This window comes from Benincasa hispida, chromosome 3, assembly GCF_009727055.1.
Source record: "Benincasa hispida cultivar B227 chromosome 3, ASM972705v1, whole genome shotgun sequence".
NCBI lineage: Eukaryota > Viridiplantae > Streptophyta > Magnoliopsida > Cucurbitales > Cucurbitaceae > Benincasa > Benincasa hispida.
Window position 1 is genome coordinate 41,793,833 of NC_052351.1, and position 18,969 is coordinate 41,812,801.

Genomic DNA, 18,969 nt, shown 5'->3' on the forward strand with positions numbered 1-18,969 from the left:
CAATCGCATTACTAAATCGTATCGAATGTTGACAAATTAGCTTGTTCTTCCCTTTTTGATCACGATTGGAATTATTCCATGTTTTTGGACGTATTTTTCCAACTTGGTGTTTAGAAAATGCTTGTGTTTCCTCTGAGTGGATGGAGAGCTACTATCTGAGGAATAAAAAATTTAAAACAGTTTAGGATGTATTTCAATCAACAGAAGATGTGTACGAATACTAACCTGAAGTGTCACCCACAAAAGATCCCGTATTGCCTAGATATATCTTTTGCTCTCGGAATTCTTCCTCTGCCTCATGTTACCTATTAGAGGTTGAGATTATATCTATACAAACACAAAAAAGACAAAACAACATAAAATCAATATTAAATATGTGTAAACAGAGAAAGAGAATCGAGTAGATATATGATTAGTCATCATCGTCATCTAATCAAACTATTCGTCAGCACTTGAACTGTTATTGGGAGACAATTGTTTTTCATCATCGTTTATGAAGTCATCTTACTTATCAACTCGCTTATCTTTATGCCATCTCATGTTGGAAGCGCCTTCTTTTAATGCAAACAATCGCTTTAACCTCGGTATCAATGAAAAATGACGTAATACCTTATGTGACATTTTATTACTCTTGTCATCATTAACTTTGTACCAAGACTCACCACAAATAGGGCATTGTTGCAAATATGCAAATTCTTCCCAGTACAATACACAATCGTATTTGTACGCATGAATAGACTCATAACCTAGGCTTAAGTCAAGCAATTTTTTGCTTAGCTTCATTAAAGGAAGTAGGTATAACAGTGCCGACTGGAAACATTCCTTTTAACAATTTTAGCAACATGTCAAACGATTTGTTACTCTAGTCGTTGAGAAATTTGATATCATCAACTTCACTAAATGTTCAAGGACGAAAATTGCGAATAACTAGGATACAGTTTATTACGTGCTTTGGTCATTAAGTCTTCGAATAAGTTTGTGGTATCTCTTTCGTCCGTAATCATCAACATGAAACTTAGCCACATCTAAAAACTGCTATACTCTTTCTCTATACTCCACCGATAACTTATTCCTAAGTTTGATCCATTCTTTATTCATCCTTAAAAACAAACATTTTCTGACCAACTTGTAATCCAAAACAAATTATAACCTGTATTATTTAGATAATGAATAATACAAAAATTAAATTGAAACAATTTAATAGGTGGTGGTTCATAAATAAAGAGAATGAGGAATAAAATCTCATCATATCATCTTTTCATTCAAGGTAAAATGTAGCTAAGCCTTACTTTCTTTGAACAAAGTTATGTCTTATAAAAAAATAATAATAATAAATAAAAAGTTACATCCCTTAGGTTTTAACAATTTTTCTTACTTACATATATATGTTGGAATACAGAAACATACAGCGGAAGAAAATAGGATCATTAAGCATTTTAATTCCTTAATTTTGACATCAAAATAATCACAGAGAATTAAGAGGGTTTCAATACATACCTTTGAAAATCCTTTTCAAACACGAATTTGAGTTGTAATCTTCTCTAATCCTTGCTGTGGACCACTACTAGAGCTTCTCTACTATTCTCTAGGAGCCTGAGATTGAGTTGTTGGACTCAAAACAAGCTTGAATTTAGGGAACTGGAGGAAAGGTTTTTTGGTTTTTCAACTTGTTGAAGAACAACTTCTTCAACCTTAAAAAACTCAACAATTCAGCCAATTGCATAAGCTTTTCCACTCACTCAATAGTGGTTTTATTACATGACTCTTATGCAAAACTGATCACTCCAAGTGATTCCAACTATCCATTGAATTTGGTGGTAGAATTGTGTGTAAGAAGGTGACTAATCTTCTTGCTTGAAAGTGGAAAAATCCCACATTGGGATTTTTCTCCATTTTCAATTTCCTTTTTTTTTAAAAAAAATTGAAATTTATTTTCAAAATCAAAACTTTTTTCAATTTTAATTCCTTAATTAAAATTGAAATTTTATTAATTTTATAAAAATTAATTTAATAACCAATTTTTCTAATAAAATTAATAATTAATAATTAATTAAATAATTTAATTAATTCTATTAATTTAATATCAAACATTAAATTAATGTCACCAATTCCATTACCATAAATCCCTATTCATGAAATTAATATTTAAATCATATTTATATATTAATGGATTCTCCAATTACGTTTAATTCCAAAATTAAATGTATAATTATATCACATATAATTACCAATTCCCTTAATTTGAATTTAAACGTTTCAAATCAATTTATCACACTATTCTAAGGCTAATCTGTTTATGAGCTATTAGGGGACCTAATGAACCTACAAATCATGGGTTCCAACGATCCGAGATTAATCTACTAAACTCTTTACACCGAATTAACCCCCATTCGTTAACTATCGGGTTACTCCACTAAAGCCCAGTAGTTGCACTCCCCTCATTGTAGATATATTGTGTCTACTCGATATATCCATAATTAGTAAGTTAACCCTTCACAAGTTGTTCGTAATAACGGTGGGGTCAAAAGGTTGTTTTACCCTCGAGATTACGTCTTGTTCCTTAAGTCTCACTAATCCTCTAATGAACAATTGGTTTGTGATCCGATCATCAAATCGAGAGAGTGGGGCCCATTGTTCAAGATCCAGAGTCAACACTTAAGGGAACAACCTCTCTACTATCCCTGAAAACAGGTAGGAGTAAATTTTGTCTTGCACCCTATGTCCCCAGCTATCTACCCGGTCTTACCCCTAAAATGGGAGGCTTATTGAGCCAATGCTATTGAGCCAACCCTCACCCATACAAATCTAAGGATAATCCCGAATAAATAGGAGTTCATAGTGAGCTTAGGATTTAGGTCATGTTAGCTAGGTTATCGTTTTGAAATAGTTAGTCTTAAACAGTAAACAACGTTATAAAGTAAAAGTGACTTATTTCTTGGTCCGATCTTATGCAAACTCATTGCACAAGACGCCATCACTTCTCATATCATCACATGAACGAATCAGAATTACTTCATTTGTAGCACTTCACAACCCCTTATAACAACCACAGAGTGAGCCACATCCGATAGTGTTACCAGAATAAGACACTCAATCTTATTCGTATAGACTATTTACTCGAACTTGATCTACTTCTATGTCTCCACATAAAGTTCAAGTATCTATGTAATAGTCATGGATCTTTTAGTTTATTGGATTTATTTCTAAAACGAAATAAGCAATTCATATATTCAATAACAACTTTATCAATTTACAGAATGCGTTCATTGTTTATAAATCACGAGTTTTAGGACATAAAACTCAACAATATATCAATCTAAGCCGAAAATGTCATTTTCATTAATGGCTAATAAATTTCAACAAGAAAACTAAATAAAACTCATTAATGAACATCGAAATAAATCTCAATAGAAGTCACAAACACCTTTTCAACAAAGTTATAGGACAATATCATAGCAAAAGAAATTGGGGGGAGGGTCAAAAGCACAACCATCTTTTAAAAACATCATAACACTTCCAAATTCCTAATTTCAAGAGATAGAGATAGAGAGAACACGTTACACAAAAGATAAAGATCATTCAAAAGCCTTTGTATATATACCTCTTTGGTAAATCAAAATATTTCGATGAATATAAACTACTACATTACCCTTAAAATACCTTTTTTTTCCTTTTTTTTTCCTATGCCGAAGTCATTTACAACTATAAGGTTGAGGTAATATTACAACTTTATAAGAAAATCACCCAACCTAAGAAGTATGACCCATACCATTTATTCTTTCCTTTCATTATCCTTTCATCCTACAAACCTATTCACCAAATTCAATGCCAAAACTATTAATGCTAAATTAATTTACAAAACCCTTCATATAGAAATCAATTTATTTATTTGCTTACTTACTTTTTGTTTTTGCAAAGAAATAAAATCATTTATTACCAACATTTTAATACTTATATCCATACAATCATAATGAATTATCAAAAGTTAATTGAAAATAATTTCTAATTATGTGAAATTCATGATACCACGACATCCATTATGATAAATATGGAACGTAACATCAAGGATATAAAACATAATATATTCAACGAACAACTTTAAGAGTCAAAGTTTAACTCACCCAAAAGTAGTTTCCAATGGACGATGACCAACAGCCTTGAAGATTGAAGAACGAATGGATGATGGAAAACAGACGACAAACAACATACGATGGACGAACGATGATGGACGACGGATGAATGATTGGTTCAATTTGGGTGACAGACGACGCGGACGAACGAACAATTAAAGGACGAATAGCGACGAATGACGACCGGAATCAGCTGGTTCGATTTGATGGTTTCGGTTTTATGTTTAGGATTCGTAGAAAGGAATAAATCATATCTGAAATTGGGGGTTTGAATTTGGGGTTTTAAATCGAAACTCCCGACGGGCTATCGTAACCATTGGGAGTTCCTACACAACTCCGATGAATTATTTAATTCATCAGGAATTCGACCCGTCTAGATTGACCTTCGTTCCCAACTCCTGACGAGCATGGTAAGACATCAAGAGTTTTGTTGAACTCCCAATGTCTGCTTTTGGGGAGTCGTGAGTTCTTATAAACTGTCGACGAGGCACATACCACTTTGGGAGTTACTGAGCACTCCCGACGACACCCTTACGTAATCGGGAGATAATCTCTCTCTCGACGACGTATTTTTCAACGGTTATTTTAAGCGTTGGGAGAGTCCCTTTTTCTTGTAGTGTATTCTAGCTTTATGATTATAGCAACATAATATATTTACAATGACAAAAATAACACTAAAAAAAGATATTAAGTATTGGTGCGTACCATTCAAAATACCTTTTAAATTCATCAATCTTATTCAAATTAAATGTTCAATCTTTTTAAATATGTATTAATTTAGATCATATATGATATTGACTAACAAAAACTAAGCTATAATAATGCAAAAGTACAACTCATAAAAGTGTGACATGCATATGAAAACATTATATATATATAAAATAAGTAGGGAATTTCTCATGATCAACCAATCATTGTTGGGAGGTGAGGAGGGTGATTAAATTTTAGATGAGAATAAAGAAAGACATCCTGGACTTGACCATGTTTTGTCTGTAACCAAATCTAATAGGAATTTGGATGCAATGGGCTAAGAAGCACCAGTTGGGTCAAGGGCCTTTGCTAAATACTCACAACAAATACTAATAGCCCATTTGTTACCTAGTCTCGAGATTTCCAAAGATGGAAGAAATGGTCGTAAATGGCGGAAATGTGAGTGTGATCATTTTTTTTAATGTATGGAAATATAGACACTAGTATTTGAGAAGAGATCTGCCACTCGTATATTGTTCCATATTTACTTTTACAAATTTTCACTTAGGATATGGGATCTCATGCTTTTTTTAGATAGTTTTAAAATGATATTTACAAATAATATTGGGTTGTACATTTGATTAGGGTTTGAAATTTAAAAATATATCTTTTTAATTAAATAAATGATTTTGTTATATTTTCAAAAAAATATTATATATATCTTTATCTCTATCTCTAGATTATATTTATCGTTTATGTTCTCATCTCTAACAACAAATAAATCTCGTTTGGATTATCAACTTCATCTTCCTCAACGAGTCAGCCAAAACCATGACAACGTTTCTTGATTGTCTTGGAAAAGGATGCGACAGTCGAAATCCATGTCTTGTAACTAGTAATGTAATCTATTTTTTAATTAAGGTTTTAAAGTATTTTTCATATTAATTTGTGAGATTTTCAAATGATAATGATTAGATTGAAAAACGAATTGGTTCGAAATCCATGTCTTGTAACTAGTAATGTAATCTATTTTTTAATTAAGGTTTTAAAGTATTTTTCATATTAATTTGTGAGATTTTCAAATGATAATGATTAAATTGAAAGACGAATTGGGCATTTGAAGAATTTATATATCTATAGGAAAATTGTTGCACTTAGGCATCAAACACTTTAGGTTTTAGTATGGTGTGGTATAGTGGACAAATTTTTTGGCATATAATATTTTCATTTACATGATTTCATGAAGTTTTAAGCTATTATACTGTGCTTGTATGAGATTTAAACTATTTTTAACCATTAATTTCTAATTATCATTTTTAGATTTTATATATCTAGTTTTGTATATGTTATTTTTAGATATTTCTTTTCAAAGAATTAAAGTTAGTTTTGATATATTTTATTTTTTTATTTTCTTGACAATACTTATATTCGAAATTCAAATTTATGAGATATTTAGGGTGATTTAGTTTATTAGATCCTTCTTTTAAGTTAGATTTTTTTTAAATACCCCATATTCATAGGGATTTGGTAGTATGGTATTTTTGTATACTCTTAAATTTTAAATAGTATCGAAATTAGTTGTTCATTTGTTTGGTCATTTCTCATTTTATTTTGGTCATTTTACGAAAAATGTCTAAATCCAATTTTCATATAAAAATATCTAACAGTAAAATATTTAATTAAAATATACTCTACTATTTTAAAATGTGGACAAATATACCCTTCCTGCAATCAACCAAATTAGATGTGGAATCTAATAAAAGAAAATCCAAACCTACAAAATCTAATCTAATAACAGTTCAAACTAAACTAAGCCTTAAATTAATGAAGAAATAATGGAAATAAATAAAAATTAAATCAAATCTACCCCTTCAAAATTAACTAAAATAAATATAAACACAAGAATGAAACAACCGTAAACTGAGGGACAGTGAAAAAAAATTAAAACTTATTAATATGTTTCCAAAATCTAAAAAAAAAAAAAAAAGACCCTTAAACTTAGTGTTGAGGCACAAATTAACTAGTATGCAAATTAATATGTTCCTGCAAATAGAAGAACAATCAAGTCAAATAATCGTAAAATCAACACAGCACTAATTACAGTGTTTCTAATAGAACTATTGGTGAAAATTCAAATTTTAAAAGAGAAAAGAAAAAAATTCCTTTAGTTAAGAATATCACGTTAGTTAATTTTGAAATAGGAATCTCCTTTTTATACTTATACTTGAGGTTATGGGTTTAAGCCTCAAGGGATATTCACTTGAGGTTATGAGTTTGAGCTTCAAGGGAGTGAGAAGATATACAAATGTGGGTATGGTAGACATCTTCACCATTTGTCCGCCGAAAGCGAGATTTCTGTTTTGCAGGTTACATTTACTTGACGATTGTCGTTCGTGATTGTTCGTTGCCAGCAAATCCTGTCCATTGAAGGGTAGCCGTTCCAACAAAAATACTTTCTATCCCACTATAAATTTATAAAATCGAGAGACAAAAAATACAATGTATTCCAAAAAATTGATTGTGATTAGTCAAACATACTTCCCCATCCAAAATCTAGAAAATAAACTCACCCACTTTTTCATTCAAGTTTTATGCTTAACAAATACTTGTACTTGAAAGCACCTAAAAATTCTCTTAAAAAATATTGCCCCTTCCATCTCCTCTCCCTCTTCCCCTTTCTTACACGACTTCTTAATATCATATGTAGCAATCATCAATTATACGATCACACAATATGGAGAACAATCTACTCTTTCAAACACCCTCGTCTTAAATTGAGAATTCTTTCTACTTGTACTAAAATACAAGTTGAAATCTTCTTAGATTTTCTCATACAAATATTTTATACTACTGAATTAATTTTTTTTTTTTGTTAGTCCTAATTTACACTCAACACCACACAAATACCTTATACTTAATAACTAGAATTTTTATTAAGTTAAATCATGGTACTACTTGTACCAAAAATTACCTATATTATGTTATATTATACACTAATGATCGAGTCATGCAACAAACAAAATTTAGTATATATTAAATGCAACCATGCTTCAATTGGATTGTCGAATGTACTCCCAATGTTCATCAATTTGTTGAAAACTAGGATTCTTCCTTCATAGACATGAGCAACCCACAATCCAACAATGTGAATTTCACCATTCCCATCATGATCCACCATATCAAGGACCTAGAACCCCAATGACACTCAATTATAATAAACTAAATTTGAGACGCTTTCGAAAATTGTTCACAAAAAATGGGGGTTCTTCTAGGTCAGCCATGGGGATTAGTGGCTGTAGAATAGTAAAGAATACAAAAATGAATAAACACGCATTTAAATATTTAGATATTTTTCAAATTAAAAGAGACATTTTTCAAAATCACCTTCTCATTTTAGACATATTCTACACTTTCTCTTTTTTGTTTAGTTCACTATTTGCATGGTAAAAAATTGAACATGGACGTTAGTAATTTCCTTGTAATGCATTTGATAGACCTTTCTAACATCCATTTGGATTGCTTTTGAAATCTTAAAACCCTATTTTAGGAGAATTGTTTTTGGAAAAACAACTTATTTATTGATTTATCCCGAATCACTTTTAAAATTATTCTAACCTATAAAAGTTATTTGATGGACGTTTTAGATTTTAACTTTCCTAAAAATTTGGTATCTTCCTTTACCCATCTCAAATTTTCATTTCTTAATTTATTTTCTCAAATTTATTCTAAATTTTAGTTGGTTTAAATTCTTATAACAATTATTTTTTATAAAAAAAATTATTAACTTTTTTAATTAAAAAAATGGTTGAAATTCAAATCATATATATTTTCAAATAATTATATAACTAAATAACACTAATTTAGTATTAATTTATCAAATACCTTAACTAATTTTTCTAATTTAAAACTAAAATTTACTAGATACTCCTTTACTTCTATCCATAACTAATTTTCTACGAGCACAGGTGCCAACAATTATTTTAAAAGCTACAACAATCTCAAACGAAACCTTAAAATCCTGAGGATGTTTGCTGTTGGTCTATCTAGGTGTGATAATCTTTAATGATGATATGAGAATAGGAGCCATAGTTCACAATCCAATGGTGACATTAGGCTTACTATGGAGAGTCATTTTCTTTTGAGTGGTTCCACTAAACCCATTGAAGTTATTATCATGTATAAAGAAATTTTCATAACTCTTAAAGCTAGAATTGCAAATGAGGTTCAAATTTTTGTTGGTTCCATTATGATTTGCGACGATACGTTCAAATTTCAAGGTTTCCTTTTTGTCAATTGCAATTGTTAAATTATTGTTCACAACTTAGCTTTTCATGCACAAAGGCTGAGATATTCAACTATCTGACTTGAAGACCGTATTCCAAAGTTGGATTATACTCTTTTTATTTTATTTTTTTTAATTTTTGAAAATTTTATTACTTTTAAGTTTTTTTTTTTTTTTCTTCTTCCTACCTTTGTACTAAAAAAATTAAACAATGGACGGTTAAAATTATAATTAATGTTTTAGTTATTAGACTATGTTGAAATTGATATCAAAATTTATACTTTTAATTTAGCCTAGTGAGATTCAAGGGGCGTTTGGGGCAAGAGTTATCATCAACAATACTACCGTCAACACTATTTCAAAACTTTCATTTGCTATCGTATTTCCTATTTACTACCGTTTTTACTATTTTATCTTTATTATTTGCTAAGGTGTTTACTATTTCTTTCTCAAACTAAAATAGTTCACACTTCAAACACATACTATTATAATCTAAACTAAAATAATCTACACCCTACAAACTATCATAACCCGACTATAATAACCAACTTATTGCCCCAAACACCTCCTAAAATTCTATTATTAGTTGAAGGTTAAGATAAGAAGAGATTAGAATTAACAAAATCTAAATAATATTTAAACCAAAATTCAATCATTTTATTTTCGTTTGTATTGACTATTGAGGCGTGGATTATACACATGAAAATCACTAATTAAACAGAAACTCTTCAAAAGCAAAAAAAAAAAAATCAAGCCGTCTACGAATGTAAATACGTGGATAGCAGAGATCCACGAATAAGGTGACACGTGGCATAATCTCACTGGATGAGATGGACCACGGAAAGCTTCCTAGCGCAACGGGCACCACAAAACTCATATTTGACGAATTGGGCTTTATCTCTCCCGCGGGCCACACAAATGCAATCGTCTCTAATTTTGGTTTTTAGTATAAATTTTTCATCTCTATTTAAAAACATAAATATTATTATTATTATTATTGTCATTATTGTTATTTTTATTTATAAAGTGATATGTTAATCTTAAAAACAATCTCAAAGTCGAATAAAACCATTAATAACAGCCAACTTGAGCATATATTTTAAATTACTATAACCTTAAGAAAAAGATAAAAATTCGAATTTTGATTCCTATACCTTATTAAACTATTTTTTTTTAAAAATAAACTTATCAAATTAAAGCCAAAATCAAAATTATATATAAAAAGATGAGATGCTTGTACAAATTTTAAATGCTCATCTAATATATTTGATATTTGCTAATGTTACCATAAGAACATAATGAAATAAAAAATAATAAATAAGTGTATAATTAACTTTTTTTTTTTTTTATTATTATTATTATTTTATATAAAATTAGGGAGGATTTCAAATATAGAAAAATGATTAAACTTATTTACAAATATAAAAAAATGTCATTGTGATAGATATTTATAGATGTCTCTCACTTTCCATCATTTATATTTAATGACATTTTACTATATTTGAAAATATATTCAATAGTTTTGTCATTTAAAATAATGATCATTTTAGTTATACTGAATTGAAATTTCTTTCCTAATTAATCTAACCTTAATCAAGGTCTGCATTTATATATTCTTTTTACCATTTAGTACCGTACATTGCTACTTTTTATGATAATCTGGGGGAAGAAAATGTAACAATTGTTTAAAGAAATATGAATATTTTTATTTTTAAAAATTAAAATTTATTAAAAATGATTGTCAAAAAAAAGAAAAAAAGATTTACGAAAAAAACATAAAAATGAGACAATCCGATAATTAGATGAACCATGGGCTGAGCGGTGCTCTGAGTTTGTCATTGAAGGAGCTCGCACTTCCTTTCCGTCTCGCAATCTTCTTTGATTTGCGAGTTCCTTCCATTCACGAACACGAACATAAATTTCTTCTCTATTCATTTCCATTTCTTGCTGTTACTTCGATTTCTCAGACATGGATTTGACTATCAAGCTTCATCATCTTCATCTCCGCTCGAGCTTTCTCACCGGCTCACCTCTGTTGGATTCTCGGAAGACTGTATTTGGGTCTTGTCAGCATCAGGTTTCGAATCGAACAGCCGCACAATCCATTGGAGGTAACTTCAAGAGTATTAGAGCTAGTAGTTTACCCAATCCTAGAAGAGCAAATTCTAGAATTGAAGCAGTGGCCGTAGAAGCATCGGTTGCGGAAACTTCAACCAAAGATGATATCGAATCTTTGTTTTCGAGCGATTCTGTCAGTGAATTTGATGGTAAACGTGTATATAAACAGTCAAATGCTGGCGATTCTCGAATTTCATCAGGCGTGAAGCTTGAAAATGTGAGTAAGAGCTATAAGGGTGCGACGGTATTGAAGAACGTGAGTTGGGAAGTTAAAAAAGGCGAAAAAGTTGGTTTGGTTGGTGTAAATGGTGCTGGGAAAACGACGCAAATGCGGATTATTGCCGGTCTTGAAGAGCCTGATTCAGGGAATGTGATAAAGGCAAAGGCCAATATGAAAATTGCATTTCTGAGCCAGGAATTTGAGGTTTCGTTGAGCAGGACAGTGAGAGAGGAGTTTTTGAGTGCATTCAAAGAGGAAATGGAGATAGCAACAAGGTTGGAGAAGGTTCAGAAGGCATTGGAAAGCTCTGTGGAGGATTTGCAGTTGATGGGAAGGCTATTGGATGAGTTTGATTTGCTTCAGCGGCGAGCACAAGCTATTGACTTAGATGAAGTGGATGTTAAGGTCAGTAAGCTGATGCCGGAACTTGGGTTTTCTGAGGAGGACTCAGACAGGTTGGTGGCTTCTTTTAGTGGGGGGTGGCAGATGAGAATGTCGCTTGGGAAGATCTTACTTCAGGTATGTTTACTTGGTCGATTATAATTTGACATTATAAGTCTAATCCTTGCTTATAAATTATCATTAACCATCTGTTTAAAGTTTCCATTTGACAAAGAAGCTTCTTTAATGCACTATTTTATACCTGTCTTTGATTAATGATTATTATATGTCAAGTTTGGCAATATATCAAGTGAGTTATAGTCTTCTGCCTCTCTCTGCAGGAGCCAGATTTGTTACTATTGGATGAACCTACGAATCATCTTGATCTTGACACTATAGAGTGGCTTGAGGGTTATCTCAACAAGCAGGATGTGCCAATGGTTATCATTTCACATGACAGAGCTTTTCTGGATCAGCTGTGTACAAAAATCGTTGAAACTGATATGGGTGTATCGAGAACATATGAGGGAAATTATTCACAATATGTTATTTCAAAAGCTGAGTGGACTGAAGCTCAAAATGCAGCATGGGAGAAGCAGCAGAAGGAAATTGAACAGACAAAAGACTTGATAAGTAGACTAGGTGCTGGAGCAAATTCCGGGCGTGCTTCCTCAGCCGAAAAGGTACATAAGCATTCTCCGTATTTAGGTATAAATGTGATATGATAAGAAGCCATGCCAACGGGCTATGTTTATCATGTGAAAGTTATGTTCTAAATAACTTGTTCATTATAGCAGGCACCATTTAAGGTACCCTGTCCTCATAACTTTCTTGCAATAGCTTATAAATTTCTTCTTTTCCTGTAAGAGTTCGGCAAGTCTTCTTTTACGCAAGTACGTAAGATGTGATATACTTGAAGTGTGCCAATTAATTGGAAATCTTGTCATCTAGATCACATGCCATGTTCATCGTACTTCATTAACTGTATCAGTATGCTTAGCTGCCATGAGCTTATTACTTGTTCAATTGAACCTGCATGCTGTTTGCTGCTTACTTTCTTCTTCTTCTACAAGATACCAGTAAAAAGAGTTCATTTGCCTCAAATTTGCATGTTTCACTTGGCATTGAGTGCGAGTTTTTATATCTATGTTGGGTGGGCCAAATTCTATTTTCAGCAACTTCAGCTTTTCTGATAACATCCCTCTTCTGGCTTTTTCTCACTTATAACAACAGAAGTTGGAGAGGCTTCAAGAAGAGGATCTTGTAGAAAAGCCATTTCAAAGGAAACAAATGAAGATTAGGTTCCCTGAACGTGGGCAGAGTGGGAGATCTGTTGTGTCAATAAAAAATTTGGAATTTGGTTTTGAAGATAAGGTGAGTTAATAAAGTTCTATTGATAATAGAGAGGCTTCAGAGTGATTGGGTGTTATTTTTAATTTAACAATCTTCATATTCATACGGCTTTTTTTGGTTTTGGTGTGGCAGCAGTTGTTCAATAAAGCAAATCTTATCATTGAAAGGGGTGAGAAGATTGCCATTCTTGGCCCAAATGGATGTGGAAAAAGTACACTACTAAAATTGATAATGGGTTTGGAAAAGCCAAAAGGAGGTGAAGTTCTGCTTGGGGAGCACAACGTGTTGCCTAACTATTTTGAACAAAATCAGGTATGCTGCAGTTACTCGTACATCACTTCTATCGATCTATAATAACCGTCTCTCTTATTGTCAATGCTTACATCTAATATTTATGGCAAACAATTTTATCCCATGGGCCTAATCTCTATTTTGAAAATGTATTGCCGATTGAAGTGTTTTTGCTCTTGTTCAGGCTGAGGCACTTGATTTGGAGAAGACAGTGCTTGAGACAGTAGAGGAAGTTGCAGAGGACTGGAGAGTTGATGATATAAAAGGTCTCCTTGGGCGTTGTAATTTTAAAACTGAGATGCTTGATAGGAAGGTTTCGTTATTGAGTGGTGGGGAGAAGGTAATCTCAAGTTAGCTACTATCTTTGAGATTATGTTTGTTTTCTCAGCACCTTGTAAAGTCTGGAAAGTCATATATTGTATGATTGATGCCTGGAAAACAATTTTGGGGCGACTAACTGTACGTCGCCTCAACAATTAACTAAAGCTCTTAGAGTTAGTTGCATATTTGTTTATATCCTGGGGATTATAGTAGGGTCCAGTTAATATAGATCTTAACTTTCTTATCATGGATGGTTTACCAGAAAACAGGATCACTTATAATGGATTAGTCTGATTCAGGTGGTCGAAGTTTTTTGGTCAAGTTTAGATTTTTCTTTATACGATTATGAGGTAGTCCTTCTGGCTTCTTCATTCCCTCTTTGGGTATCAAATGGATGTTGTTCGTTAAAGTTTGCTGGTGAATCCTTATTCTTCAATCTTCACTCCAATCATATTTGTTCACCAAGATGGTGAATGGATGTGAACTATACTTTGTTATGAAGATTTTTCCACACTACCAAACTTTGAACCCATTGGATTTGTATTTCTCGAAGTCTGCAAGAATGCTGCAGAATAGGAAAATATATTATCAATCAATTAAGTTTAATTTTTTTGAACGTCTAAAATAGTATTATATTGGATACTCTCCCAATAATATTTAGGAACTAATTTTATATGTTTAGTTAGGTTGGTTTTCTTTGGCCGCTATAAACAGGCATTTGGCATCAAGCATTTGTTAGACTTCTGATTATTGAGATCATCAGGAATGAGATTTCTACCTTTTAGATTTCCATACGTAATCATATTCTGAGTTCATTTTGGCATCGTCTCATCTGATTAAGTTGCTCTGGTATTGTCTTTTGCAGTCGTATGATCTTTTAGCCTTTATGTAACTGGCGGACTTGATAGTTGAAAAGTCTATGAGTTATTTGAATCTCTTCCATTCTTCTCTCTCACTCTCCCACTTCTTCCCTCCCTCCAATTCTGTTTCTACCTTCTTCCTTTGTTACTTAATTCCTATTTTAGATATCTTCACTTCTCATTTTCTGTTTGCTATATTGTCTAATTCCTCTGGCATGTATACCTGTATCATTTGATTAAGACGTGGCACGATAATTGAAATCTGTACTCTGTTTTTACAGGCACGCCTTGCGTTTTGTAAATTCATGGTAAAACCATCAACGTTGCTGGTATTGGATGAACCGACAAATCACTTGGATATACCTTCTAAAGAGATGCTCGAGGTTCAATTTCTTTTTTTAATTGAATATTAGTACATCTGATATGCCTTTACACTTGAAATATCACAATCAATTGCAATCTCAATCTCTGATTATCTTATCAGGAGGCAATAAATGAATATAGGGGCACTGTCATCACTGTTTCTCATGATCGATACTTCATAAAGCAAATTGTAAATAGAGTCATTGAAGTTAAAGATGGAAATTTACAGGATTACGCGGGTGACTACAATGTAAGGCTGCTTCTATTCCACTTATTTGGGCAAGTTTGGGAATGATTTTGAAATAGTTAAAATCACTTTTGACATTTTCAAAAGCACTCCCAAACAAGCTTTTAAGCATTTAAAGTCAATTTTGATAAATATAAAAATTACATTTAAAAGTGTAAAATTAAATATTAAATTAATTTTGAGTGATTAAAGGGTGTATTTTGGAGTAATTTCGAAAATGACGAAAGTGATTTTAACAGTTTCAAAATCACTCATAAACAAGCACTTATCATCTAATGCTTGAGGTCTTGTTGCTGGATTCATTCTTGATTTCATTCATCAAATGACATTTCTATTTCCAAAAACAAATGTAGTGCTTCAGATCTTGGTTCTTGAGGTTCAAAGAAAGATTTTTTTTTTTAAAAAAAAAAAGAAAAAAAAATCTAAACCCCATATGGTGAAACCAATCTCTTGAGACTTCAATTGAATGTAAATGTTAATGGATGAAAATTCCTCCAAATATTTTGCATTCATTGGGATTGATATGAATGATTTCATCCAAAAACCTCTTTTACCAAATTTCTCCTCTACCATTTATCTAGCCATAGTAGAGTTCGCATGAAATTCATGAGTTTCTCTACCAAGTACTCCTCATGTCGTGTAATTGCTTATAATACCAGATCATTACTTAGCATGTTGTGGAAGCGTTGCTGTTGGTACAGTTATGAATTATGTCAGTAGATTCTTACTCGATGCTCTGTGGTTTACAACAGTATTATCTGGAAAAGAATCTGGATGCCAGGGAAAAAGAGCTAGAACGTGAGGCAGAGCTTGAAGAAAAGGCTCCTAAGCTTAAAGCCAAATCCAAGATGTCTAAGGTACAGTAAGACAGTAACGTTTTAAATTAGTGCCAATTACCAATTGTGTTAGCCTTTCGTTCTGACATGAAATCAAATGAAAGCTGGACTTATGACTTACAATCGACCCCCTCAATTCTCGCTCAGCAAGTGCAAGTACAAGTATTAGTAGAATATTAGTAGGAATAGAAAGAATGTAGGAATTACAGCAAAGTTGCCTCGGGAAAAAGTCAAAAGTAACTTGGGAGGATTATATGTATGTTAGAGCAAAACATGCTTTTGAATCCTTTAAAACCAAATTTGATCAAATGGAAATTGCATTTAAAAGCATAAAACCAAACATTAATTGATTTTGAATGATTAAAAATCATGTTTTGAAAAGATTTCGAACATGACAAAAGTGATTTTAATAATTTCAAAATTATTCTCAAATATGTTAGAGATCTTAGAATCACAATGGCGTTTGAAATCATTTTTCGAACATACAGATGTGAATCATGTGATTGTGTTCGGTTTCAGTTTCTTAGTGAATGATAAAGTAGATTTACTTCCCTTTATCTTTTGCCACTCCACAGGCCGAGAAGGAAGCACGAAAGAAACAGAAGATGCAGGCATTTCAGCAAGCGAAAGCTAAATCAAAAGGACTAAAGAATGCCAAGAGATGGAACTGAATGAGACTTGTTTTTAAAGAACTCTCATTGATAACGTTATTTCTTGAAATTAATGTTACTGATAGAAATTAGAAAGCCTAGGAGGTGTAGCACACTGTGAGCCAGATTCCTCACCTTGTCTATAATGTATAAACAGAATCATAAGTTCTTTATTTAGATTTCTGTAATGGAAAATCTTATCCTGTAAATTCATGGTGTTACATACATACTGTTTTTTTTTTTTTTTTTTTTTAATTCCCCCTCCAGTGGTATAAGAAAATTTATATTTGGCTAGCTAACAGAAGTATTCGTTGCTCTTTGTTTAGAAAAGACTCCATTTTTCTTTCCAGAGTTATAATGATATACATGACCTTTCATTAACGTTTCAAAATTATTTGTAAAATAGATATCTGTTAGAATTTTGGAGGAAAATTGATTGGTAATGGTTTGAATAATGTAGAAGCATTTGGAGTCTAATTTCAATTTTGGGTCATTACTCCAACGTTCTAAGTTGAGTAGTTTTCAGTAATGTGCAAAGTTCAGAGATGATTTTTTTTTTCTTTGTGTGTGTTTGTTTCAACGATGAGACTTTCCAAATAATGAAAATTACTTTTATTATTCAAAAGTACACTCATGGTTTTTCTTTTTCTTTTTTGAGTAAAATGTAACAAGACGAATAGAATAAAATAAACTTAAGGAACATGATAATTAGAGAAAAAGAAAAGGAACTATGATCGGTGGTATTCAAGCAAAATCGTCTTGAATCTTTATCTATGGGTATGAGGAGCCAAATCATGAACAATTGAGTTACATGGTTGACATTGACAAGGAGAAAACATTGGATCGAACCACTATGCAACATATCTCGAAAGGAGTCGACAAAGACTGAACCCCATTAGCATATCTAGCTTTTCCTGTCAAGAGATTCTAAATTATCAGAGAATCTGTTTTAGTCCAGAGAGAAGATGTTAGCTTCAAGAGCTTTAGAAATGCTTTCACGGAGAGTAATGACCTCCATAAGTTTAATAGATCCAACAAATTTAGTATTTGTGATTTTCCATAGTTAGCATGACGTCACAATTCGGATAACGAACAATTGTTCCTAAACTCATGTTACTATCGATATTGAAAGTCACATTTGTATTTACCTTGAAGGAATCAGGAGGTCAAAGAGACGATACTTCCCTTACACAATGTTAGATTCATGATGTTTTGTTAGATTTGATTAACGTTGTCTGATAAATGCCAACATCAGTGAGGAACAGTTTTTTACTTAAAATAACTATAGAAAAATAATATGGATTGACCTTACGATTTACTCTCATGATATTTTTAGTTAAGATACCATTTTATCCATTGTGGTCAAGATCCATCCCATTTTAGTCTATGTAATTTTAACGATTTAAATTTAATTCACATATTTTTAATAAATCTTAAAATGAATGTTCATCTTGAGTTCGAAGTTAATTTTTATCCAACTTTATAAAATGATGATAACAATAACTTTCATTAAAAAAAAAAAATGCACAACGTAAATATGTGTCAGAAGTTTATAGAGGAAAGGAAAATAGACATTAATTATTTTTTCGTAAAATCATTGCAATTAAACTTTTAAGCATTGTAAAATGAACAAATCATTCCTAAACTATAGTAGTTGTTTGGATCAAATTCTCACTATTGGATTGCTACGATCCATCTCAAAATAGGCCCAATTTGATAATTATTTCGTTTATGATTTTTTATTTTTGAAAATTAAGACTAATTTTTTTCAATTTCTTATAATGATTTGCACATTTATTTAAATACCAAAGTAAAAATCTTAGTTAAATTCTAAAAACAAAAACAAAAACAAGTATTTAAAAACTACTTTTTTTTTTTTTTTTTTTTTTAGTTTTAAAAACTTGACTTGATTTTTAAAAATACTGGTAATTGAAGACAACAAATAAAAAAATTTAGAGCTGGAAGAGTGTTTATAGGCTTAGTTTTCAAAAATTAAAAACCAAAAATCAAATGGTTATCAAATAACACATTAATTTTTTGTTTATGTTTTTAAAAAATAAGCTTGTAAGCACCATTCTTGCATGTTGATTTTCATGTTTTGTTATCTACATTTTTTAGAAGTATTTTCAAAATCAAAGCAAAAAATTAAAAACTATACAAAATCGCTTTTAATTTTAGCAATTAGCTAAGAATTTGAATGCTTATATAGGAAATACGAAAATCATGA

General features: G+C 31.4%; 1 protein-coding gene across 2 annotated transcripts; it reads left to right on the forward strand.

The window, feature by feature from the left end:
* The first annotated feature begins 10,895 nt into the window (after nt 1–10,895).
* Nucleotides 10,896–16,969, forward strand: LOC120073204 (ABC transporter F family member 5-like). Of its 2 annotated transcripts, none has more exons than XM_039025887.1 (9): nt 10,896–11,959; nt 12,163–12,504; nt 13,055–13,195; nt 13,307–13,486; nt 13,650–13,805; nt 14,928–15,029; nt 15,131–15,259; nt 16,009–16,113; nt 16,668–16,969. In XM_039025887.1, exons 1-9 carry the CDS (start codon nt 11,072–11,074, stop codon nt 16,761–16,763), a joined length of 2,139 nt encoding a protein of 712 aa, XP_038881815.1. In that variant the 5' UTR covers nt 10,896–11,071; the 3' UTR covers nt 16,764–16,969. The 2 variants fall into 2 exon arrangements, with proteins under 2 accessions (XP_038881815.1, XP_038881816.1); XM_039025888.1 differs by having other exon boundaries at nt 13,310–13,486.
* The last annotated feature ends 2,000 nt before the right edge of the window (nt 16,970–18,969 follow it).

Excerpts from the sequence above, each read along its gene's own strand:
- LOC120073204 (XM_039025887.1), top strand. The coding sequence starts at position 11,072 with ATGGATTTGACTATCAAGCTTCATCATCTTCATCTCCGCTCGAGCTTT. Across the intron at positions 13,196-13,306 it reads AATTTGGTTTTGAAGATAAG|CAGTTGTTCAATAAAGCAAA; the intron begins GTGAGTTAATAA and ends TTGGTGTGGCAG. Across the intron at positions 13,806-14,927 it reads TATTGAGTGGTGGGGAGAAG|GCACGCCTTGCGTTTTGTAA; the intron begins GTAATCTCAAGT and ends CTGTTTTTACAG.